The 27628-nt window shown below is 34.6% G+C and overlaps 1 protein-coding gene across 2 annotated transcripts in view; it reads right to left on the bottom strand.

Moving 5' to 3' along the window:
- Positions 1–19874: 19874 nt before the first annotated feature.
- Positions 19875–27628, bottom strand: part of LOC142352052 (smad nuclear-interacting protein 1-like) — a 33011-nt gene continuing 25257 nt past the window's right edge. The window contains exons 2-3 of one of the 2 annotated variants that reach the window (XM_075404403.1): positions 20613–20994; positions 19875–20123 (exon numbers count right to left, since the gene is read on the bottom strand). In XM_075404403.1, the coding sequence (XP_075260518.1) occupies positions 20644–20994 (351 nt within the window). In that variant the 3' untranslated portion in view covers positions 19875–20123; positions 20613–20643. The remainder of the gene's footprint in view (positions 20124–20612; positions 20995–27628) is intronic. The other variant, XM_075404402.1, reaches the window with a different exon arrangement.

The raw sequence follows: 27628 nt of genomic DNA, 5'->3' as shown, positions 1-27628 counted from the left end.
TCTTTTCGTACCCATTATCTGTCGAGGACAGTCTTTTCATACCTTAAATCTGTCGAGGAGGGTCTTTTAATATTTCCAGGTCTAGACTAGGGTTTTCAATCACAATTTGAAAACTGACATCAAGCCAAAATCAAACAAGACCAATTTTCTATTAAATGGTTCAAGACGAAATAAACCCTATAAAAACAAGACTTTTCATAAGAAAAGCAGCCACCAGATAAAATCTTTTTTCAAGTCGGATTGATTTTTAAATCAAAACTTGATACAAAGGGCATATGGAAAGCAAACACTGTCAATCTATATGAAAATAATCGAGAACAAATAAATTTCATAAGAACAACAGTTAATCCAATTAACAATCACACCGGTTATTGTAAAATCACCCACCCACCCCTCCCCTTGAAATACTTTCGTTTTTGTTGAGTACATTGTCACTAAGCGCAAAAAAGAGAAATCTGTGAACAACAGAAATCACACAAAAGTTGTCCACAAAAATCACAACTAACTGTCAATTTAAGCCTCCAAATTCCTACTTTGGGCAAAACAGTTAATGCTGAAGCTTTGTCAAAACGAGTACAGTGTCTTTGTATTATGGTAGACCTTAGGATAAACAAACGGATAATTAGTATAGCTTGAAATCTAGGAGCTTTCAGTGGGGTCTTTACAGAGATTGAATGCTTATAACTTCCAAAAAACTAATTTGGGACCGCTTATTTTCCTAGTTTAATTGTAAAAAGTAATTGCTAATATTGCAGCATAAAAGCAAACACACTTTTGGCAAAATTTATTCAATGTTTGAGGGACCCTTGCGTGTTTTTCACAATACCAAAGAAAAGGAAAATCAGAAAAGGTGAGGTTACAAATGAAATTCGACTAGTGATTCTTTGTTATCACTGATAATATATCCCATATAGGAATCATGAGTCTTAAAACTGTACTATTTTAATTTCAAGTTGAACAATTAATTTTACATCAAATCCTAGTAAAATTGTTTGAGTCAAATTGTTTTAGGATTTAGGATGTTCTATTAACAGTTCGACTGTGGTGTTCATTGGAAAAAAGGACATCGAAATATAATGCAGTTTGTAAATTAATTTAAAATTTTGGAAAACCTTCACTGAATATTTTAACACTCAGATGAACAAGATTTTCCAGGAGAGGAATATAATAGTACGCGACTTAAGCCAAAAGAAATTTAAAAACTGCACATATAATTCGCAAGATGGAGAAAATTAAAAGTAGCAAATGGTTTACTCCATTAACCAAGAACTTTGTGAAATTATGCGGCCAATGAGATCTGTTCTTAAGATTGATCTCCTGATTCAAGGTGAGCTAAGAATTTATTAAGTGTATTATTTTCTTTGTACAAAAGTAGTTCTTAATAAACTCTTACAATCTGATTCTGATTTGCTTCACAACGAAGGGAGAGTCTGGTTTCACTTCAAATCTTATATAAGTTATGTTTCTCGATGCGAAAATATAAAGTGAGACCATTTTTCCTTGTTAAATTAAAAATTCTGTAACATTATCTAAGGAATAAACAGGAGAAAAAATTGTGGATGGGTCGAAGTCCATATGCTGATTTATCGTTCCTTTCCAACTCGTCGAAAAATATCAAATTTGTTTTGAAAGTTATTGTCCCTTCTACATAGATTTCTGTCATAGAGATACTAGCATAAAGACGAATAAGTGTTTTTGAACGGAGCATAAAAACGATCTAACTTGTGAAATTTGATGTTCAAAGTTTGATTATGACGTCCGTAATCGTTTCTGGGACTAAATATAAACTAGATGACCGTAATGTGAAGAATCCGAAGAAGAAAATGAATAACCAGAAGAGGAATCATCAGATGAGGAATTCGTCATTGGTTCCCAACAATTATTTTTTCGATAAACCATCCTCATGCTAACAAATTTAACAGATTGTAAAAATTGTCATTACTTCTCGGTACAAATACATTAAGTTGTTCGCCATTAAAATCACTCACAGAGAATGCGGGAGCGGTTAAGTTGTTATCAACTTTAATTTGAACTTACTTTCCGAGGGAGGTATATAGGAAGCAACCATTCTACCAATAAATGCAACCCCTTGATTCTGACCGAAGCCAAAGAAGACAAGAGAGCCAATACCACCCCCTCTGCCCTTGACAATGAACTATCTTTGTCAAAGGTTAAGCTGAAAAAAAAGGCTATGGAAATGAAAAAAGCAGGGCGAAAGAAAATTACTCAAAAGCTAGTTGCTCGAAAAACAAAGAACAGCAAGAATTTCAAAGTAACGACGACTCACCAATTGAATCAATTAAACGAATCCGTGTTGTCATTCATGATCCTGACCGAGTTTAATTAATGCCGCTTTGTATAATTAAAATAGTACGTCTTTAACAGAAAGGAAAGTTAAAAGGTACAAAGTAAAATATTGAAAAGTTTCTCTAATTCAAATTGAAACTGAACTCACTTTAATATCTCTCTACTGTTTTTCTTTCAACGATGTTGAGCACCTTGCCGCCCAAAGACATATCTTTCAGATGGTGCTCTTCCAATTCCTGTTTATAAAGAAACACCTCTTTGCAAAAGGGACAAGTTTGGTCAGGAACTTTACAAGCTGCAAGGGTGTGATAGTCAATAAAAGAGTTGAGTAGTAGATACGATTTCTGCTTTAAATGGTCTTCATTTGTGGAAGGAAAAAAACAGGTTGTTAAAGCTTGTGCAATATTTCAAGTAAAAAGGTCGGTGATGGTTTGAAAAATGAGGGTATTTTTCTTTTGCTTCTCAAAAATTCTATCGGAAATTTTACTTTGATACATTTGCTTAAACAAACGGAGATTTAGTATAGTACAGGGAGAAAGATAATAAATCAAAGCCTAGTTGCTCGAAAAATAGAGAGGAGCAAAAACTTCAAAGTAACGACGACTCACCAGTCGAATTAATTAAAGGCACCCGAGTTGTCATTCATGATTCTCACTGAGTTTAATTATTGCCGCTTTGTATAATTAAAATTTTACGTCTTTAACAGAATGGAAAGTTAAAAGGTACAAAGTAAGGTATTGAAAAAGTTTCTCTGATTCAAATTGAAACTGAGCTTATTTTAATCTCTTTCCGCACTTTTTCTCTCAAATATGTTGCGCACCTTGTCGCCCAAATACGTATTTTTGAGATGGTGCTCTTCCAATTCCTGTTTATGAAGAAACGCCTCTTTGCAAAAGAGACAAGTTTGGTCAGGAACTTTACAAGATGCAAGGGAGTAATGGTCATTAAAAGAATTGGGTATTAGATACGATTTCTGCTTTAAATGGTCTTCAGTTGTGGAAGGAAAAAACAGGTTGTGAAAGCTTGTTCAATTTTCAATTAAATAGGGCGGTTATGGTTTGAAAATTGAGGGTATTTTTATTTTGTTTCTCAAAATTTATATCGGAAATTTCACTTTGATACATTTGGTTAAACAAGAGGAGATTTAGTATAATACAGGACGAAAGAAAATAAATCAAAAAATAGTTGCTCGAAAAAAGGAGAGGAGCAAAAAGTTCAAAGTAACGACGACTCACCAGTCGAATCAATTAAACGCACCCGTGTTGTCATTCATGATTCTGACTCAGTTTAATTAATACCGCTTTGCATTATTAAAATAGTGCGTCTTTAACAGAAAGGAAAGTTAAAAGGTACAAAGTAAAGTATTGAAAAGTTTCTCTAATTCAAATTGAAACTGAACTCACTTTAATATCTTTCCGCTGTTTTTCTTTCAACGATGTTGCGCACCTTGCCGCCCAAAGACATATCTTTCAGATGGTGCTCTTCCAATTCCTGTTTATAAAGAAACACCTCTTTGCAAAAGGGACAAGTTTGGCCAGGAACTTTACAATCTGCAAGGGAGTGATAGTCATTAAAAGAGTTGGGTAGTAGATACGATTTCTGCTTTAAATGGTCTTCATTTGTGGAAGGAAAAAAACAGGTTGTTAAAGCTTGTGCAATATTTCAAGTAAAAAGGTCGGTGATGGTTTGAAAAATGAGGGTAATTTTCTTTTGTTTCTCAAAAATTATATCGGAAATTTTACTTTGATACATTTGCTTAAACAGACGGAGATTTAGTATAGTACAGGGAGAAAGATAATAAATCAAAAACTAGTTGCTCGAAAAATAGAGAGGAGCAAAAACTTCAAAGTAACGACGACTCACCAGTCGAATCAATTAAAGGCACCCGAGTTGTCATTCATGATTCTCACTGAGTTTAATTAATGCCGCTTTGTATAATTAAAATTTTACGTCTTTAACAGAATGGAAAGTTAAATAGTACAAAGTAAGGTATTGAAAAAGTTTCTCAGATTCAAATTGAAACTGAGCTTATTTTAATCTCTTTCCGCACTTTTTCTCTCAAATATGTTGCGCAACTTGTTGCCCAAAGACGTATCTTTCAGATGGTGCTCTTCCAATTCCTGTTTATGAAGGAACACCTCTTTGCAAAAGAGACAAGTTTGGTCAGGAACTTTACAAGATGCAAGGGAGTAATAGTCATTAAAAGAATTGGGTATTAGATACGATTTCTGCTTTAAATGGTCTTCAGTTGTGGAAGGAAAAAAACAGGTTGTGAAAGCTTGTTCATTTTTTCAAATAAATAGGGCGGTGATGGTTTGAAAATTGAGGGTATTCTCCTTTTGTTTCTCAAAATTTATATCGGAAATTTCACTTTGATACATTTGGTTAAACAAGAGGAGATTTAGTATAATACAGGACGAAAGAAAATAAATCAAAAACTAGTTGCTCAAAAGAAGGAGAGGAGCAAAAAGTTCAAAGTAACGACGACTCACCAGTCGAATCAATTAAACGCACCCGTGTTGTCATTCATGATTCTGACTCAGTTTAATTAATACCGCTTTGTATTATTAAAATAGTGCGTCTTTAACAGAAAGGAAAGTTAAAAGGTACAAAGTAAAATATTGAAAAGTTTCTCTATTTCAAATTGAAACTGAACTCACTTTAATATCTCTCCACTGTTTTTCTTTCAACGATGTTGAGCACCTTGCCGCCCAAAGACATATCTTTCAGATGGTGCTCTTCCAATTCCTGTTTATAAAGAAACACCTCTTTGCAAAAGGGACAAGTTTGGCCAGGAACTTTACAAGCTGCAAGAGAGTGATAGTCATTAAAAGAGTTGGGTAGTAGATACGATTTCTGCTTTAAATGGTCATCATTTGTGGAAGGAAAAAAACAGATTGTTAAAGCTTGTGCAATATTTCAAGTAAAAAGGTCGGTGATGGTTTGAAAAATGAGGGTAATTTTCTTTTGTTTCTCAAAATTTATATCGGAAACTTTACCTTGATACATTTGGTTAAACAAACGGAGATTTAGTATAGTACAAGGAGAAAGTTAAAAAATCAAAAGCTAGTTGCTCGAAAAATAAAGAGGAGCAAAAAGTTCAAAGTAATGACGACTCACCAATCCAATCAATTAAACGCACCCGAGTTGTCATTCATGATTCTGGTTCAGTTTAATAAACGACGCTTTGTATAATTAAAATAGTACGTCTTAACAGAAACGAAAGTTAAAGGGTACAAAGTAAAGTATTGAAAAGTTTCTCTAATTCAAATTGAAACTGATGTTACTTTAATATCTTTCCGCTGTTTTTCTCTCAACGATGTTGCGCACCTTGTCGCCCATAGACTTATTTTTCAGATGGTGCTCTTCGAATTCCTGTTTATAGAAAAAACACCTCTTTGCAAAAAGGACAAGTTTGGTCAAGAACTTTACAAGCTGCAAGGGTGTGATAGTCATTAAAAGAGTAGGGTAGTAGATACGATTTCTGCTTTAAATGGTCTTCATTTGTGGAAGGAAAAAAACAGTTTGTGAAAGCTTGTGCAATATTTCAATTCAATAGGGCGGTGATGGTTTGAAAAATGAGGCTAATTTTCTTTTGTTTCTCAAAATTTACATCGGAAACTTTACCTTGATACATTTGGTTAAACAAACGGAGATTTAGTATAGTACAGGGAGAAAGTTAAAAAATCAAAAGCTAGTTGCTCGAAAAATAAAGAGGAGCAAAAAGTTCAAAGTAATGACGACTCACCAGTCCAATCAATTAAACGCACCCGAGTTGTCATTCATGATTCTGGTTCAGTTTAATAAATGCCTCTTTTTATAATTAAAAGAGTACGTCTTAACAGAAAGGAAAGTTAAAAGGTACAAAGTAAAGTATTGAAAAGTTTCTCTAATTCAAATTGAAACTGAACTCACTTTAATATCTTTCCGCTGTTTTTCTTTCAACGATGTTGCGCACCTTGTCGCCCAAAGACTTATCTTTCAGATATTGCTCTTCGAATTCCTGTTTATAGAAAAAACACCTCTTTGCAAAAGGGACAAGTTTGGTCAGGAACTTTACAAGTTGCAAGGGTGTGATAGTCATTAAAAGCGTTGGGTAGTAGATACGATTTCTGCTTTAAATGGTCTTCATTTGTGGAAGGAAAAAAACAGTTTGTGAAAGCGTGTGCAATATTTCAATTAAAAAGGGCAGTGATGGTTTAAAAAAAATGAGGGTATTTTTCTTTTGCTTCTCAAAAATTATATCGGAAATTTTACTTTGATACATTTGCTTAAACAAACGGAGATTTAGTATAGTACAGGAAGAAAGATAATAAATCCAAAGCTGGTTGCTCGAAAAATAAAGAGGAGCAAAACGTTCAAAGTAATGACGACTCACCAGCCGAATCAATTAAACGCACCCGAGTTGTCATTCATGATTCTGATTGAGTTTATTAAATGACGCGTTGTATAATTAAAATAGTACGTCTTTAATAGAAAGGAAAGTTAAAAGGTACAAAGTAAAGTATTGAGAAGTATCTCTAATTCAAATTGAAACTGAACTTACTTTAAAATCTTTTCACTGTTTTTCTCTCAACGATGTTGCGCACCTTGTCGCCCAAAGACGTATCTTTCAGATGGTGCACTTCCATTTCCTGTTTATAAAAAAACACCTCTTTGCAAAAAGGACAAGTTTGGTCAGGAACTTTACAAGCTGCAAGGGTGTGATAGTCATTAAAAGAGTTCGGTAGTAGATACGATTTCTGTTTTAAATGGTATTCATTTGTGGAAGGAAAAAAACAGTTTGTGAAAGCTTGTGCAATTTTTCAATTAATTAGGGCATAGATGGTTTAAAAAATGAGGGTATTTTTCTTTTGTTTCTCAAAATTTATATAAGAAATTTCACTTTGATACATTTGGTTAAACAAGAGGAGATTTAGTATAATACAGGAAGAAAGAAAATAAATCAAAAACTAGTTGCTCGAAAAAAGAAGAGGAGCAAAAAGTTCAAGGTAACGACGACTCGCCAGTCGAATCAATTAAACGCACCCGAGTTGTCATTCATGATTCTGATTGAGTTTAATAAATACCGCGTTGTATAATTAAAATAGTACGTCTTTAACAGAAAGGAAAACTAAAAGGTACAAAGTAAAGTATTGAGAAGTTTCTCTAATTTAAATTGAAACTGAACTTACTTCAATATCTTTCCGCTGTTTTTCTCTCGACGATGTTGCGCACCTTGTCGCCCAAAGACGTATCCTTGAGATTGTGCTCTTCCAATTTCTGTTTATAAAGAAACACCTCTTTGCAAAAGGGACAAGTTTGGTCAGGATCTTTACAAGCTGCAAGAGTGTGATAGTCAATAAAAGAGTTGGGTAGTAGATACGATCTCTGCTTTAAATGGTCTTCATTTGTGGAAGGAAAAAAATAACAGTTTGTGAAAGCGTGTACAATTTTTTAATTAATTAGGGCAGTGATGGTTTGAAAAATGATGGTAATTTTCTTTTGTTTCTCAATATTTATATCGGAAATTTTACTTTGATACATTTGATTAAACAAACGGAGATTTAGTATAGTACACGGAGAGAGATAATAAATCAAAAGCTAATTGCTCGAAAAATGAAGAGGAGCAGAAAGTTCATAGTAATGACGACTCACCAGTCGAATCAATTAAACGCACTCGAGTTGTCATTCATGATTCTGATTCAGTTTAATAAATGCCGCTTTGTATAAATAAAATAGTACGTCTTTAACAAAAGGAAAGTTAAAAGGTACAAAGTAAAGTATTAAAAAGTTTCTCTAATTCAAATTGAAACTGAACTCACTTTAATATCTTTCCGCTGTTTTTCTTTCAACGATGTTCCGCACCTTGCCGCCCAAAGACATATCTTTCAGATGGTGCTCTTCCAATTCCTGTTTATAAAGAAACACCTCTTTTCAAAAGGGACAAGTTTGGCCAGGATATTTACAAGCTGCAAGGGAGTGATAGTCATTAAAAGAGTTGGGTAGTAGATACGATTTCTGCTTTAAATGGTCTTCATTTGTGGAAGGAAAAAAATAACAGTTTGTGAAAGCGTGTACAATTTTTTAATTAATTAGGGCAGTGATGGTTTGAAAAATGATGGTAATTTTCTTTTGTTTCTCAATATTTATATCGGAGTTTTTAATTTGATACATTTGATTAAACAAACGGAGATTTAGTATAGTACACGGAGAAAGATAATAAATCAAAAGCTAGTTGCTCAAAAAATAAAGAGGAGCAAAGAGTTCATAGTAATGACGACTCACCAGTCGAATCAATTAAACGCACTCGAGTTGTCATTCATGATTCTGATTCAGTTTAATAAATGCCGCTTTGTATAAATAAAATAGTACGTCTTTAACAGAAGGAAAGTTAAAAGGTACAAAGTAAAGTATTCAAAAGTTTCCCTAATTCATATTGAAACTGAACTTACTTTAATATCTTCCCGCTGTTTTTCTCAACGATGTTGCGCACCTTGTCGCCCAAAGACGTATCCCTCAGATGGTGCTCTTCCAATTCCTGTTTATTAAGAAACACCTCTTTGCAAAAGGGGCAATTTTGGTCAGGAACTTTACAAGCTGCAAGGGTGTGATAGTCATTAAAAGAGTTCGGTAGTAGATACGATTTCTGCTTTAAATGGTATTCATTTGTGGAAGGAAAAAAAACAGTTTGTGAAAGCTTGTGCAATTTTTCAATTAATTAAGGCATAGATGGTTTAAAAAATGAGGGTATTTTTCAAAATTTATATCGGAAATTTTACTTTGATACATTTGCTTAAACAAACGGAGATTTAGTATAGTACAGGAAGAAAGATAATAAATCCAAAGCTATTTGCTCGAAAAATAAAGAGGAGCAAAACGTTCAAAGTAATGACGACTCACCAGTCGAATCAATTAAACGCACCCGAGTTGTCATTCATGATTCTGATTGAGTTTAATAAATGATGCGTTGTATAATTAAAATAGTACGTCTTTAATAGAAAGGAAAGTTAAAAGGTACAAAGTAAAGTATTGAGAAGTTTCTCTAATTCAAATTGAAACTGAACTTACTTTAATATCTTTTCGCTGTTTTTCTCTCAACGATGTTGCGCACCTTGTCGCCCAAAGACGTATCTTTCAGATCGTGCTCTTCCAATTCCTGTTTATAAAAAAACACCTCTTTGCAAAAGGGACAAGTTTGGTCAGGAACTTTACAAGCTGCAAGGGTGTGATGGTCATTAAAAGAGTTCGGTAGTGGATACGATTTCTGCTTTAAATGGTCTTCATTTGTGGAAGGAAAATAACAGTTTGTGAAAGCTTGTGCAATTTTTCAATTAATTTGGGCATAGATGGTTTAAAAAATTAGGGTATATTTCTTTTGTTTCTCAAAATTTATATTGGAAATTTCACTTTGATACATTTGGTTAAACAAGAGGATATTTAGTATAATACAGGAAGAAAGAAAATAAATCAAAAACTAGTTGCTCGAAAAAAGAAGAGGAGCAAAAAGTTCAAAGTAACGACGACTCACCAGTCGAATCAATTAAACGCACCCGAGTTGTCATTCATGATTCTGATTGAGTTTAATAAATGCCGCGTTGTATAATTAAAATAGTACGTCTTTAACAGAAAGGAAAACTAAAAGGTACAAAGTAAAGTATTGAGAAGTTTCTCTAATTCAAATTGAAACTGAACTTACTTCGAATAATTTTCCGCTGTTTTTCTCTCAACGATGTTGCGCACCTTGTCGCCCAAAGACGTATCGTTGAGATGGTGCTCTTCCAATTCCTGTTTATAAAGAAACACCTCTTTGCAAAAGGGACAAGTTTGGTCAGGAACATTACAAGCTACAAGGGAGTGAGAGTCATTAAAAGAGTTGGGTAGTAGATACGATCTCTGCTTTAAATGGTCTTCATTTGTGGAAGGAAAAAAATAACAGTTTGTGAAAGCGTGTACAATTTTTTAATTAATTAGGGCAGTGATGGTTTGAAAAATGATGGTAATTTTCTTTTGTTTCTCAATATTTATATCGGAAATTTTACTTTGATACATTTGATTAAACAAACGGAGATTTAGTATAGTACACGGAGAAAGATAATAAATCAAAAGCTAGTTGCTCGAAAAATAAAGAGGAGCAAAAAAGTTCCTAGTAATGACGACTCACAATTCGAATCAATTAAACGCACTCGAGTTGTCATTCATGATTCTGATTCAGTTTAATAAATGCCGCTTTGTTTAAATAAAATAGTACGTCTTTAACAGAAGGAAAGTTAAAAGGTACAAAGTAAAGTATTGAAAAGTTTCTCAAATTCAAATTGAAACTGAACTTACTTTAATATCTTCCCGCTGTTTTTCTCAACGATGTTGCGCACCTTGTCGCCCAAAGACGTATCCTTCAGATGGTGCTCTTCCAATTCCTGTTTATAAAGAAACACCTCTTTGCAAAAGGGACAAGTTTGGTCAGGAACTTTACAAGCTGCAAGGGTGTGATAGTCAATAAAAGAGTTGAGTAGTAGATACGATTTCTGCTTTAAATGGTCTTCATTTGTGGAAGGAAAAAAACAGTTTGTGAAAGCTTGTGCAATATTTCAATTAAATAGGGCGGTGATGGTTTGAAAAATGAGGGTAATTTTCTTTTGTTTCTCAAAATTTATATCGGAAATTTTAATTTGATACATTTGGTTAAACAAACGGAGATTTAGTATAGTACACGGAGAAAGATAATAAATCAAAAACTAGTTGCTCGAAAAATAAAGAGGAGCAAAAAGTTCATAGTAATGACGACTCACCAGTCGAATCAATTAAACGCACCCGAGTTGTCATTCATGATTCTGATTCAGTGTAATAAATGCCGCTTTGTATAAATAAAATAGTACGTCTTTAACAGAAGGAAAGTTAAAAGGTACAAAGTAAAGTATTGAAAAGTTTCTCTAATTCAAATTGAAACTGAACTTACTTTAATATCATCCCGCTGTTTTTCTCAACGATGTTGCGCACCTTGTCGCCCAAAGATGTATCCTTCAGATGGTGCTCTTCCAATTCCTGTTTATAAAGAAACACCTCTTTGCAAAAGGGACAAGTTTGGTCAGGAACTTTACAAGCTGCAAGGTTGTGATAGTCAATAAAAGAGTTGAGTAGTAGATACGATTTCTGCTTTAAATGGTCTGCATTTGTGGAAGGAAAAAAACAGTTTGTGAAAGCTTGTGCAATATTTCAATTAAATAGGGCGGTGATGGTTTGAAAAATGAGGGTAATTTTCTTTTGTTTCTCAAAATTTATATCGGAAATTTTAATTTGATACATTTGGTTAAACAAACGGAGATTTAGTATAGTACACGGAGAAAGATAATAAATCAAAAGCTAGTTGCTCGAAAAATAAAGAGGAGCAAAAAGTTCATAGTAATGACGACTCACCAGTCGAATCAATTAAACGCACCCGACTTGTCATTCATGATTCTGATTCAGTTTAATAAATGCCGCTTTGTATAAATAAAATAGTACGTCTTTAACAGAAGGAAAGTTAAAAGGTACAAAGTAAAGTTTTGAAAAGTTTCTCTAATTCAAATTGAAACTGAACTTATTTTAATATCTTCCCGCTGTTTTTCTCAACGATGTTGCGCACCTTGTCGCTCAAAGACGTATCCTTCAGATGGTGCTCTTCCAATTCCTGTTTATAAAGAAACACCTCATTGCAAAAGGGACAAGTTTGGTCAGGAACTTTACAAGATCCAAGGGAGTGATAGTCATTAAAATTTTGGGTAGTAGATACGATTTCTGCTTTAAATGGTCTTCAGTTGTGGAAGGAAAAAAACAGTTTGTAAAAGCGTGTGCAATTTTTCAATTAAATAGGACAGAGATGGTTTGAAAAATGATGGTAATTTTCTTTTGTTTCTCAACATTTACATCGAAAATTTTACTTTGATACATTTGGTTAAACAAACGGAGATTTAGTATAGTACACGGAGAATGAAAATAAATCAAAAGCTAGTTGCTCGCAAAATAAAGAGGAGCAAAAAGTTCAAAGTAATGACGACTCACCAGTCGAATCAATTAAACGCACTCGAGTTGTCATTTATGATTCTGATTCAGTTTAATAAATGCCGCTTTGTATAAATAAAATAGTACGTCTTTAACAGAAAGGAAAGTTAAAAGGTACAAAGTAAAGTAGTGAAAAATTTTTCTAATTCAAATTGAAACTGAACTAACTTTAAAATCTTTCCGCTGTTTGTCTCTCAACGATGTTGAGCATTTTGTCGCCCAATGACGTATCTTTTGGATGGTGCTCATCCAATTCCTGTTTACAAAGAAACACCTCATTGCAAAAGGGACAAGTTTGGTCAGGAACTTTACAAGATCCAAGGGAGTGATAGTCATTAAAAGTTTTGGGTAGTAGATACGATTTCTGCTTTAAATGGTCTTCATTTGTGGAAGGAAAAAATCAGTTTGTGAAAGCTTGTGCAATATTTCAATTAAATAGGGCAGTGATGTTTTGAAAAATGAGGGTAATTTTCTTTTGTTTCTCAAAATTTATATCGGAAATTTTACTTTGATACATTTGGTTAAACAAACGGAGATTTAGTATAGTACAGGGAGAAAGTTAAAAAATCAAAAGCTAGTTGCTCGAAAAATAAAGAGGAGCAAAAAACTCAAAGTAATGACGACTCACCAGTCGAATCAATTAAACGCACTCGAGTTGTCATTCATGATTCTGATTCAGTTTAATAAATGCCGCTTTGTATAATAAAATAGTACGTCTTTAACAGACAGAAAATTTAAAAGGTACAAAGTAAAGTATTGAAAAGTTTCTCTAATTCAAATTAAAACTGAACTTACTTTAATATCTTTCCGCAGTTTTTCTCTCAGGGATGTTGCGCACCTTGTCGCCCAATGACGTATCTTTCAGATGGTGCTCTTCAAATTCCTGTTTATAAAGAAACACCTCTTTGCAGAAGGGACATGTTTGGTCAGGAACTTCACAAGCTCCAAGGGAGTCATTAAAAGAGTTGGGTAGTAGATACGATTTCTGCTTTAAATGGTCTTCATTTGTGGAAGGAAAAAAACAGTTTGTGAAAGCTTGTGCAATATTTCAATTAAATAGGGCAGTGATGTTTTGAAAAATGAGGGTATTTTTCTTTTGTTTCTCAAAATTTATATCGGAAATTTTACTTTGATACATTTGGTTAAACAAACGGAGATTTAGTATAGTACAGGGAGAAAGATAATAAATCAACAGCTAGTTGCTCGAAAAATCAAGAGGAGCAAAAAACTGAAAGTAATGACGACTCACCAGTCGAATCAATTAAACGTTCTCTAGTTGTCATTCATGATTCTGATTCAGTTTAATAAAGGCCGCTTTGTATAAATAAATTAGTACGCCATTAGCAGAAAGGAAAGTTAAAAGGTACAAAATAAAGTATTGAAAAGTTTCTCTAATTCAAATTGAAACTGAACTTACTTTAATATTTTTCCGCTGTTTTTCTCTCAACTATGTTGCGCACCTTGTCAGCCAGAGACGTAGCCCTCAGATGGTGCTTTTCAATTACTGTTTATAAAGAAACACCTCTTTGCAAAAAAGGACAAGTTTGGTCAGGAACTTTACAAGCTCCAAGGGAGTGATAGTCATTAAAAGAGTTGGGTAGTAGATACGATTTCTGCTTTAAATGGTCTTCATTTGTGGAAGGGAAAAAAAGTTTGTGAACGGTTGTGCAATATTTCAATTAAATAGGGCAGTGATGTTTTGAAAAATGAGGGTAATTTTCTTTTGTTTCTCAAAATTTATATCGGAAATTTTACTTTGATACATTTGGTTAAACAAACGGAGATTTAGTATGGTGCAGGGAGAAAGATAATAAATCAAAAGCTAGTTGCTCCAAACATAAAGAGGAGCAAAATGTTCGGAGTAATGACGACTCACCAGCCGAATCAATTGAACGCACTCGAGTTGTCATTAATGATTCTGATTCAGTTTAATAAAAGCCGCTTTGAATAAATAAAATAGTACGTCTTTAACCGAAAGTAAAGTTAAAAGAAACAAAGTAAAGCAGTGAAAAGTTTCTCTAATTCAAATTGAAACTGGACTTACTTTAATATGTTTCGGTTGTTTTTCTCTCAACGATGTTGAGAACCTTGTCGCCCAAAGACGTATCTTTCAGATGGTGCTCTTCCAATTCCTGCTTATAAAGAAACACCTCTTTGCAAAAGGGACAAGTTTGGCCAGGAACTTTACAAGCTGCAAGGGTGCGATAGTCATTAAAAGTGTTGGGTAGTAGATACGATTTCTGCTTTAAATGGTCTCCATTTGTGGAAGGAAATAAACAGTTTGTGAAAGCTTGTGCAATATTTCAATTAAATAGGGCGGTGATTGCTTGAAAAATGAGGGTAATTTTCTTTTGTTTCTCAAAATTTATATCGGAAATTTTAATTTGATACATTTGGTTAAATAAACGGAGATTTAGTATAGTACTGGGAGAAAAAGATAATAAATCAAAAGCTAGTTGCTCGAAAAATAAAGAGGAGCAAAAAGTTCAAAGTAATGACGACTCACCAGTCGAATCAATTAAACGCACCCGAGTTGTCATTCATGAATCTGATTCAGTTGAAGAAATGCCGCTTTGTATAAATAAAATAATACGTCTTTAACAGAAAGGAAAGTTAATAGATACAAAATATAGTACTGAGAAATTTGGACCTGGAGTATTGAGACAGTTTCTCTTATTCAAATTGAAACTGAACTCAATTTATTATCTTTTCCCTGTTTTACTCTCAGAGATATTGCGCACCTTGTCGCGCAAAGACTTATATTTCAGATGGTGCTCTTCCAATTCCTGTTTATAAAAAACCTCTTTGCAAAAAAGTTGGTCAGGAGTTTTACAAGCTGCAAGGGAGTGATAGTCAATTAAAGGATTGCGTTGTAGATACGATTTCTACCCTGTAGGGTCTTCAATTTGTGGAAGGAAAAAAGTTGATAAAAACTTGTGCAATGTTTTAAGAAATAGGGCGGTGAAGGTTTGCAAAATGAGTACATTCTTCATTTTTTCAAACTTTTTATCGGAAGTTTTAGTACTATATGGTTCTAGTAGCTTTCAGTGTGGTCTTCAAAGTGGAGATTGATTGCAAAATTGAGACCACTTATTTTCCAACTTTAGGCTCATAGGGCTACGTTCCAGAAATTCAAAAAATATATTCAACTCAAAAAACAACTGATGCAATGGAACTCAAGTTTATTCAGTCCTAAATTTATCTATTGAATTCCTCACCTCGCCAACACATACTGTCCGTAACCTTGAATTGAATATTTGGCCTCTCTGCTACAAAATAATTATAAAATCAATAAAAGACAGTCAGAATTAATTAGGTCTAAACATAGAATTTTAATTCCAAGAGATAAACTTCTAAACTTCTTTTTGACTCAATTCCCACACAATTCCCTTCTTTAACCTAAACCTGACAAATCCAAACAATTCGCCGATTTGAAATCCAATAAGAGTTCAACTTAAAAGTCTTACAGGAACCCGTGCGCAAAAATGAATTACCCAGCCACCAAAGCTCAATTCCCACGTTTCATTTTACAAGAACCTCCAAACTCTTCATAAAACAAGCAAAAGCATATCAAGTGGCCATTCAAGCACCAAGATTAAAAAGATTTCAACGTTTCACAGGCAAAATTTCTTTTAGAGGGAGATTCTGGAGTAACACCCCCCCCCCCCCCCGCAAGAGTACGGCAACTTACTAAACTAATTTCCATACTTCATAACACTTGATGGCTTGCTGCAGAATCTAGTTAAAAAGTTCACAGTTTTTTCCTCGCCCAATCACATCCCCTGAGAGATACATGAAAGAGTTACATCAATGCTGATCGGAAAACAACATTGCCTTTCGGACATTTCTCCATCCCTTTTCCAACCCCTCCACCAGTGACCATCAACTATTCTTATCAACGGTTATGCAGAACGAAAAAACCAAAGGAAATGAAAAGAGCACGGCGAAAGATTATCAATCAAAGGCTAGTTGATCGGCAAATAAAGAGGAACAAGAGGTTCAACGTAACGACGACTCACCAATGGTTTCAATAAAAAGCACCCGAGCTGTCAGTTATGATTAACTCAGTTTAATTAATGCCACTTTTGTATAATTTAAATAAGACGTCTTTAACAGAAAGTAAAACAAAATAACGTATTGAGAAAACTGATTTTTTTTCAAAGTTGAAAAGTGAACTTACTTTAATATCTTTCTTCCTTTTTACTCTCTAAGACATTGCTCGCCTTGTCCCCCAAACAGCTGTTTTTCAGAGGTGCCTTTCCAATTCCCGTTTTCAAAACAAATACCATTTTATAAAAGGGAGAAATTTTCAAATCCAATAACAGTTCAACTTAATAGTCTTACACCATCCCGCGCGCAAAGTATAGCAAGTTGCCATGTAACCACCAAAAATTACAAAGAGTTCAATGTTTCAGAGCCCCCCAACAAGCAAACGGCAACTTACTAAAATACTCTCAATACCTCATAACACTTGATTTAATACAGAATCTAGTCAAAAGGCCCCGGCTATTCATATGTTTTGCCTCGCCCAATCACAAACGCCTACACCGTTACCTCACTGGTCTAACGTTCTGTCTGTTTATGCATAATTTTTTTAACGAAATCTACTCAACGTGTTAGAATAAGTAAATCCGAAGCTGTTGTCTTACATTATGAAAGTTTTTTCCACATAGAATTCAGAGGAAAAGAGAAAAAATAGCGCAGAAAAAGAACCGTCGTATTCTCATAGCTTAACCTTGGCAGCAAATGAGCCGTCGAGTGGAGCCAGCAAAAAAGCTCCTTTGATTCTTCAATTGCATTTATCTCCAAGTTTGACAGTTTGCAGTTGCGTAAGGGATGATAATCAGTTAACTCAAGGGAAAAACTATTACGACAAAACAACAAATTTCTTACAACACAACCAAGGTAGCAACTGAAGAAATATTTTTCACTGCTCCAAAATTTTTAGCTATTTCATGTCTTTACAAGGGAAATTGAATCGACTGAATCCATGCCCAATTACCGAGCATTTATTCATGTAATCAACAAAGGGTAAGAGGAGTCAGCTGTCTGCTATAAAAATGACATGCAAGCGAACAGCAAAATTACTTACAAAAAAGAACAAAAAGACTCGAGATGTATTACTTATAAATTCGTTTTCAGTTGACAGTCACCAACAAAATATAAAGCAAAAGAAAAAGGGATTTATTAACTAATATTTGTAAGATTTTCACTAATGAGTGATAAAGAAGATCAGATAGATTCCACTTATGTAGGTTTGAATGACTTGTGTTCAAGAAAAATCAGTGAGACTGTCGGCAAAGTTTTTTAACTCTAGACTACAAAATCGAAATAAAACTCTTGCTTCATGGAGTGTCTTTGAACAATTTATGGTTAAATAGCGCATGTAGAAACATTTTTTAGAAGAAATTTTGTCGATCGAGTGAAAGTTGATTGTTTGTCAAGACCTCAGCATTGAGTTACTGAGAACAAAATATCTAAGCAGAAGCCGTCAATGAATGGTCGCGTAGAAACAAATTGAAAACGGTTGCGTTAACGACCGTAAGGAGTTTTTTGGAGCTCAAAGCCCTCTGCAAAAAACTGAATCATTCATACAGTATGTTTAGAGCGAAAAAGAAAACATTTGCCAAAATAAATTATTCAAAAACTTAAATAAAATAATAGTACAAAATATATAAAAAACACAAAAACGATGTGATAATGCGAATAATTCTACAATAATGTAGAAGTTAGGCTGACTTATTCTCAACTAGATAAACGGGATGCGTATCTCACAAGCATCAAAATTAGAGCCGATCGATTAATCGTACTTTCAACAAAATTACAGATGAAAAATAGCACGGCTTGCATAGTTGACTGCCAAAAGTTTCTCAAAAGTCTGTACTTTGCGTTATAAATTCTGTACACAGACGAAGAAGAAACGCTCAGAACGAGTTACAAGCGAATCACTAGAATTCTGAAATTGCACCTCTCTCAACAGTAAACCGTACAACTTACTCTCGTATTGATGCAAAAAAATTAATCTCAGTGTAAATTCCTACAAAGTGAACCTCAATTAGTACGGCAACCTGCTTTCACAATTGAGTAAACATTCTGATGAAATTACTGTACATGTAATCTAAACCGCATTGGAACTCTTCGACCAAGCACAATAGCTTTATCTAATTGTTTCAATGACGAAAGACTGCTGTCGGTAGACTGTAAAGTAGCGTCAAGTGAAACTCCGACTAAAATTAAACAAATAACAAACGTAATGATTACTTCTTTCCGGTTAGTAGGTTGTGAATGACATCAACGGAAAATTTACGGACTGATAGCCTATGAAAGAGAGGAACGAGTAGCGGTGATGCAATAGAGCTTTCTAGACGATGGGAAAACCGATTCGTTGGTGTGACGAGTGAAATAGCACCAATAGTGAAAAACCGAAGGACTCAGCGTTTGACTCGATAATGTTATCTGAGACAAGGGAAGAAATGCAAAGCAAAGAGGGAATAAAGTAAAAGGAAGGCTGACGGAATGACTATTGCAAAAAACTGGGCTTTCCATAGGATGGGATAAAACATGACAAGCTCTACTAAAATGGACCCGTATCATTTGGAAACGCAAAGTTTTTACAACTCAAAGTAATTTTCTGTGATATAAATGAGATGTGGTACGTTGACATTCTTGCAAAGTTCAGCCGTGGTTTAAACTATCGTCTTGCGAAAGATGATTATTCGTCAAGATATGCCAGGTCGAGTCAAGGAGAACAAAATATGTAACAAGCCGTCAATTAATGATCACATATGAACAAATAGAAAAAGCTCGGGTTAATGCTCGTAACGATTCTCTTGAATCAAAGCTCTCCGCAATAAACGTGGAAATCGTTTTTTCGGTAACTTTAGAGAGAAAAACTTTGCTCTTGGCGAAGAATAAAGTGTACAAAGGAATTATTGATATCGAGATAAATTGAATGCATATTAAAAGTATGAAGCTGATCGAACAGTCAAACTTGGTCTCAGCAAAGGCACAACAAATGTAACTTATAACTCGATTTTCACTACGCTTACTACTCCAGAGTGAATAAAATCACTCAAATTTATCTCACAATAACAGGTCAGAGAAAGTGTGATCAGGTCATTAAAAGACAGCACACCAATGCAATTCAAATTCTTTGAATTGTAAAAACCAAGAGAAGGCCAATAATAGCCTCAGTTATCGCTTTGCCGCTATTAATAATTCAAAAAGGTTCGCAGCTATAAAAATATGAGTTTAGTGTCGCCAGTTTCAAGAATCTTATTAAATGAATAAAATCAGTTCGACCATGATCATTCTGACAAAAAAACTTGAATCATAGGAATCCTAATTGTTACAAATTAGCACAATAAATGATGCCACCGGTTTACATAATGTTGCAGTTACTACCTTGTTGCGGTATTTCTAACTGCTACAGTTGCCTTTTGAACCAGAAATTTGCCCGATTTCTCATATGACTCTTATGTTTTTAATTGAGTAGATAAATACGTTATGCTGCGCCTGATTGACTTTCAATCTAAACATTCAAAAACTGATAGACTTGAAACCTTTGTCAATTTAAATAAGGAATCTTGTCCACAATGTTACAATTGAAAGATTGAATCAAATTTGTTTTCTACGTTTAACTAAAGTCCATGAGTTTGAGTTTAGCATATTGTATTCTGCTGTAATAATAGATGCCGAAATATGTGGCATCTCAAAGTGAAGGACAATTTCTTTCGACATGAAGAGTAAACTCATATCAAACATCCCTCGCCACAATCCAATCACATGATAAAGCTGCTCTAAAATAAACTTTTGTTAACTCATAAATTTTCACTTCTGAAAGCAGATTTCAAGAATCTAACTAGAGATTTGGTGTTTATTTATTGTTTAAGTGTATAGGGAAAATATCCAATGTTATCAAACGAATCACTATTATCAGAGCTTCAGATCTATTTAGTAGAAAAGAATCGTCCCAATTAAAGAGAAATGTCCTTCTAAGATGGTTACTAAAGAAAAAGGGCAGCTGAGAACAGGCCGCTGTGGCCTAATGCTGTTCCGCTGCGATTACGCAGGAACCATAATAATAATTATTATTTCGTTTCTAAAGAACTGTAAGATGGTTGTCAACTTTCATTTTTCCTCAAAAATTTTTGAAGCCCTCAAAATAACACCCAATTTTTTTCGATTTGAACAATTCAAAAACCTGAAAAGTGAGGTAGAAATCTTGAAAAATTGATAAAACTACCAACAGGACACAAAAACCTGACTCAAATTTATTTTAGAGCAACTTTAAATTAATGATCGAGGCGTGAAAGTTCTTCAATCACTATCTTCGTCATCTTTCGACTTGTCGTGAAGCAACACGTAATCTCGACTACTGAATGCAAATTTCAACACATCCTTCTCTTTGAGCTCAATATACCTCTGAGACTCAATTTGAGCACCGTTTAAAAAAGTCCCGTTCGGCGAATTGAGGTCGATGATGTAAGGCCTGATAGCCCGGCTCTGAGATCCATCTGGTTTTGTGTAGGGTACTGATCTGTACTGAAGCACCGCGTGCTGTTTGGAAATGGAGGGGTGAAGTAGTGGCATGTCACAAATGTGTTTGTCTCGACCAATCAGATACGCGCTCTGTCTGTGAATGTAAAGGGGTTTGAATTCTTCAGTTCCCTGAAAAAGATCAAACCTTGACAGCGTGCGGTTGTAATTTGACCGTCTACATCTTGATGCAATCCAAATAACTGTAGAATTTTAATAGATCGCCATGCTTAATTCAAGAAGCATTTTGTTTCTATCAATTGAAGGTGCAAATAGATTCATAAAAACAAGCTGCTATTCCTTAGTATTCATCACCAATGGTAAAGATAACTAATTGACACCAGACAAATTGCTCTAAAACAAGACGGGTGGTCTATAATTTGACGAAGGGTCCTCGAAATATGTTATTTGAAACTAATTATAGATCACTTCTATTTTTAAAGAAAACCAACAGATTGCCGGAAAATAACCACCATTGATTCCCATAACACCGATTGGGCTTGAAAAAAGAAAAAAAATTGAGATGTACAATAATATTTTTAAAGGGCGAAGTTCTTTCTTTCATTTCGTAGTTAGGCATGTTCCTTATTGAGAGGATACAGGGGCTGTTATCAATACCAATAAGCATTAGAGATGGTAAATGCCGAGTAACTGCTGTTTAAAAGCACTTTGAGCAGAATGAGCGATCAACGAAATCAGCTAGAGACATCAAAATACTTTTTGCAAAATGTCGGAAAGCGGCAAAATGAGGTGAAGTCAAACAGATTTTTATTCGATGAAGTAAAAAAAACACCCGTTAAGATTCTAGGAGTAGACAGTTGTTAAGGCCCACCACCCACAAAATGATATGAGCCTATTATTTAATTCACTAATAATTTTTGAACATCAACAACCAAAACTGATATCTGGAAAAATATCTTCACAAAGTTCTTCACAAGATCTGCCAACAAAAAACTATTGACAAAAACAACTTGCAATATAGGTAGTCGTTATTCAATAAAGGGTTTCAATCTGATTAAAAAACAACAACAGAAACGGTACACAAGAAAAGAAATAGGAAAAAATTGCTACAAAATCCCCATCCAAAAGCTGCCTCCCAAAAATTATTCTGGGATACCATTAAAACACTATTGTGCTCGATCAGAGGACAACCCAATGTCAGTCAGAAATATGCCAATCAATAACCAGAAAGTTAAAACAACGAAAAACCGGATAGAAAATACAATCTAATACAATTTATTTCAGTTAAAATGGGCCATGTATAACCTTAAAGTGTCAACTATTAGTAGCAATATACCCCATTACCTATATAATGACTTTACATTAAAAAGCAAATAAGAAAAACTATTGAGAAAAGTTAAAGCTAAAAAAAGGCAAAACACCTAAAAAAAGGAACGAAATCGGTCAAAACATGATTAAAATTACTTCAATTTCTTAAGCAAACAGAACTCAAAATAAAAATCAAACGAGTCGAAAGACCACCAGTTCAAAAATCATCCCAAATGTACAATTGTTATCTTAGATAAATAAGACAAACAACTTTGGCTGAAAAATTTAGAGTCAAAACAAAAAAACGCTTTGAAAAAGCCGCACGTGATAAAAAACAGCACTGGCTTAGCGTAAAATTGTTTTACTCATACCTTTCCCACTCTCCCAGATTTCATGCTTGCACAAAAACCATTCTAAATTGTCACTCCTGGTGTTTTTTTGTTCAGCAGATTGACCTATACACTTCTTTTCACGTGCGGCATTTCATTTCCTCTAAAGCACATGATCTAAAAATACAACTCACCATTATTTCTCTTCTAGTCGTAAAGAGGGCTGCTATAATAGCCGACTGAGAATATGAAGGCGACTATTAAAAAAACTATTTCTACGTCCTATTATACTGTGCATTAAACTGACAACTGAGCTCACAGCAACACAGATTTCTTAATGTCTCAATTCAACCAAACTCAATGGAGTACAAGTCATTTTTCGGGAAAGAGACGAGCCATTTATGCTCAAAACTATTGCTGCAAGTGATCTAAAACCTCCAGTAAAAGAGCATTGAAATCAGAAAACAAGTTAACGTGCTGAGCTTTAGAATACAGAAAAAATTCTTTGATCTTCTCAAGCGCAATTAAGGGGTTGCAAACTAAAATAAAACATAGCAGAATTTTTGGTTAAAAAGCCCGTGAAATTGTAAATTGAGGGATAAAAAAGCATTTCTGGAACCCACTTAAAGGAAAACAAATTTTTTCAAAGAAAATGGAATTTTTCAAAAATTTCAAATAGATGCAGCTATAAACTTTTAAGCCCAGGAATGGTGATAACCTTAATAATGTGAATAACAAAATCAAAGGTCTCTGCAGGGTAGTCTTCAACAAATCTTTCCAATAATCGCTTTCCGGCAGCAAAATCAACTAAAGGTTCAAGAATTTGCCACAGAACTCTACAGAAGTTACGAAACAAAACTAACTTATCACATGTCCCAATTAAATCAAACATAACCGACTAACGTCGGGCGAATTGCTCTCAAACGACCGGCGAGCGGTTGGCTTCGTCAACAAGTAGTCAGGGTTTAGTGTCTTCAGGGCGCTACCTCTTTATCCCGTTTCTGAATACGAAAGTCAATTGAGTCAGACGAAAAATCGGCCAAGCGAAGAATTGCATAAAAAGACAAACAGGATTAATATATTTGCTAACAATTGCTTTTGTAAGCAATAAACAATGGTTTCCTAAAAGTGCCTGTTAGATCATTTATGATAAAAAATATTTCAACTATAACTGATAATTAGGATCAGAGATGGTGACATTACGCCACATAACAGCGGCTGAAGTGCGGAATGAACAAAGAGAGAGAGAGAGAGAGAGAGAGAGAGATAAAACGTGAATGAGAAAGAGAAGGAAATGAACCCCAAGCAAAAGAGAGAAGGAGACAGGATTATTGGATTCGACACTACAACTTCTAGTTTTCTAACCTTGTTAATAAGTAAATCATAGAAAAAACTGAAAAGGCAAAATTAAAGAACAACAGTTTTGAACTCCGAAATTTAAAAAAATCAAAACCATTTTTTGTCTCGAAAGTTCTGTCAAGTAACCCATCTCCGAGAATTGAAAAGTTTCGTTGGAGAGTAATGGTTGTTAAACTCAGAAAAGGACAAAAAATATTGAAAAAATTTGAAAAAAATTGGAAATTTTAACAAAATCAAAGTTCAAAGGTTAATATCTTAAGAACCAATACATTCAAAAGTTAATATTCAAAAGTTAATATCTTAAGAACCAATACATTGTCTCAAGAGACTATCCAGTATCCCTGTTTCAAGCCTGAAATAGTTTCACTGGCTCATAAAGATTCAGACGCTTGGAACATAGAATTTTTCCAAAAATTTGAAATTGCTTTAAATCTAAAGTTTTAAGTTTTTAAATATTGCTAAAACTGGAGTAAAAAAATGTTGATCACAATCCCATTAACACTAGAAACTATGCAGCAGATTATAGTCAAACCTTGAAGGAGGTCCCAGGGCCTCTGTTGCCGGAAAAAAATTCATAAAAATAAAAAAGCAAATATTATTAAAATTTGCTTAAATTCATGGATCAAAATCTTGCAGAACATTCCATTACATCTATAAACTATGCAGTAACATATAATAGAACCCTAGAGGAAGTTCCGTGGCCCTTGAAAAAAAGCAAATTTTATCAAAAAATTGCTAAAATTTGTGACATTAATGAGTTTAAAAACAATTCCGTTACCATTAAAAATTTATCAGTAACTTATTATCAAACCCCATAGGATGTTTTCTGGACCCTGGGTCTGGAAAGACCTGAATAAGCAAAAAATGTCCAAAAATTTGAAATTGCACATTTTGTAAAAAAAATGCTAAAATTCGAGATGGTAAAATGTTGAAACCATCACATTACCACTATAATCTACGCAGTAACCTATTTTTAAAAACTAAAGGAGGTTTCTTGACACCTAGGACTGATAAAAATCAAAAATGTCAAAAATTTTCAAAAAGCTTGAAAAAAATTGCAAAATAGTATAAATTTGCGTTTTTAGCAAGCGGTTGGTCGTCAGTAGCTAGCCACGGTAGGGGAGGGGATGGTTTGCGCCCGGGGCTGATTGGGGGGGGGCAACAGCTCGGTGGGGGGTGGGGGCAATAGGGGGGTCAACAGTGGGCATGTCTTCAACCTCTAAGAACCGCCCTTCACACCATAGTATAAGTATGAGTCTCCAAAACAGTTTGAGCTGAAAGGCTCTAAGAGCACTTAATGCCCGCTACCTGTTTATCCCGTTTTTGAGGACGAAAATTCATAAGCGTCAGACGAAAAATCGCATAAAAAAGACCAACAGGACTAATATAATTGCTACAAACCTCGTTTGAGAGCAATTACACACTCTGTAGGCTGACGACCAACTACAGTCTACAGAATCGATTTAAAGTTTTTCTAGGAAGACAAAAACTGATTAAGAAGACAAAAACTGATAAAGAAACTCACTGACAAAATCGGTGAAAACTCGCTAATCATTAAAATTCTGCTATTTGTCAAAGATATCTATAAGTATCCAATCACCAATTGTCAGGAGTTTATGCCAAAAAACTCAAAATTCAGAAAAAGTAGTTATTCTCCCACGTTTGAAGAACGGTATAAACAAAGCTACCAAGCATTTTACTCCTAATCACAATTGTTCAGTCACAGTTTTTATACTCTTCAATCCTCTAAATTACGCATATAATGTTTGCTCAAATTAACGAAAAACTAAAACAACTCCTCTCCGAGTTGTTGTAGTGATGGGCAAAAGTAGTATAAAAAGCGGACTAGGGTCTCAACGGGGGGACACTATGTATTAAGATTGGAATGCAAAAAGTGTCCCCCCTAGGGCGACACTTTTGGGACATTTTTAGCAACGCGAATTTTTTTGTAAGATTACAACGCCCCCCGGCATCCCCCCTAATTTTTGATTTTATTCAAATCTTTGGTGCTTTATTCGGCTAATTCATTCATCGGTGCTATAAACTAGTTCAAACTCTTTGCAACTTTTGCAACTATTTTCCCGCCATATTGTGCAGAGCTAGACAAAGGCGCGTTAATATGTCCCACTTTTATACCGCTTATCTCGCCATTTCTACGCACTATTGTTCGCCGCTGCTAACTTTTACAAATTTTAAGCGTGCATATATCCGATTTTAACAAAACCTAACCCAATTTTTAGCCAAAAATGGTCCAAATTTTCGGTTTTTTGTCCCCCACTAAGTTTTTGCGGCAAGATATTAGAAAAATTTGCCGACAGATCAAAAATTCAAGATTATGGGAAACTAATGAAGGGTTTGGGGGACTCAGGGAAACCAGCTTGAAAACATTTTTGGCTCAAAAAACACAAAGTGGGCTAAAAAACATTGTCTGGATCAAAATTGTGTGATACATCGTGCTCCAGAATTAAATTTTATCATTTTCCTTTAAACAGCTCTGGATCAGTTGATCAATTTCTTAGTATAAAGCCAGACTTTAAATATTCAGAAAAAAACAGTTTATCTTTTGATCGACTCACTCACTTTATCTTCAATCTCCAGGAAACCAGTCAATGATCGAAAGCGAATTTATCAATACTTTTCTTTTTCCAAACAGAATAATTTTCATTAAGTAGTGGGGGGAGGTGGAGGTGAGAGGAGGTGGGGGAGGAGGTGGAGGAGGAGGTGGGGGAGAGCTGGAGGTGGGGGAGGTGGAGGTGGGGGAGGAGGTGGAGGTGGGGGAGAGAGCTGGAGGTGGGGGAGGAGGCGGAGGTGGGGGAGGAGCTGGAGGTGGGGGAGGAGGTGGAGGAGGCTGAGCTGGAGGTGGGGGAGAGAGCTGGAGGAGGAGGAAAGTAAATTCACAATGTCCTGTAAATAAGGAGGAAGGTAGAGGGAAATTTCACCAAACAGTTCTTGAGTTAGGGAGGGATTGAGAAGTATTTTGTTTTCTTTTTCCTACTCCTCTTAAATTTATTGTGACAACTCCCCCTTCAATTTTGCTGAACTTTTTTTATCATAAAATGAATAGAGATTTCAAACAAATGGTAGTGTAGTTCTAGATAAAACTTCAGAAACAAATTGAGAAATTCGCAAATTTTCGAGCATCACAAACCCCCTCTTACAATTTTCAACGGAAGAAAACGTTTGCCATGCAATATATAAAGGTGAGAACTGATAGTAGAAACTGGGAAAAATACTAGAAAGAGGTATAATCATTTTTTCAAACTCTTTTTAATCCTTGGACATCGTGTAGTTTTAATAGACTAATAGATGTTAATCATAGGACATTTTTTAAGGTTGAATATAATTGGTTTGTTCTATCGGGCTTCAATGACATTAAATTTCTTATTTCTGTTTGCGGGAGTGGGGGTGAATTAACAATAAATCTTGTTCAACTAAATGAACGAACCTTTTTTTTCATTCAGGATCAGACACCTGTCATTGATAGATATCTGCTACCACATTCAAGATGGTTCCGCCAAATGTGAAGACTCCACTAAGACGTGAGTTTCCCGAATTTCCGATTTGTTTAATGAAATTTTTTCAATTGACAGTATTGACAAACGTTTCAACAGAGTTGGTCTCTAACTTTGAAATGACACTGGTTATAGATTGAAAAGGTCTATGAAGCAAGAAAACCTGTTTTAATTTTTTTTGTTTAAGCTATTAAATTGTGTCTCAACCGTGCGTTCATTGACCTCCATATTTGCCACTGTGGAAAGTGCAGGAATCCGAGGATTTTTAATATTCAAGATCGAGTTATTCAAGAGGGT

Source organism: Convolutriloba macropyga, chromosome 13, assembly GCF_964194025.1.
Source record: "Convolutriloba macropyga chromosome 13, txConMacr16.3, whole genome shotgun sequence".
In the NCBI taxonomy this organism is placed as follows: Eukaryota; Metazoa; Xenacoelomorpha; order Acoela; family Convolutidae; genus Convolutriloba; species Convolutriloba macropyga.
The sequence above is the reverse complement of the archived record's forward strand: the minus strand, read 5'-3'. Positions and strand labels throughout refer to the sequence as shown.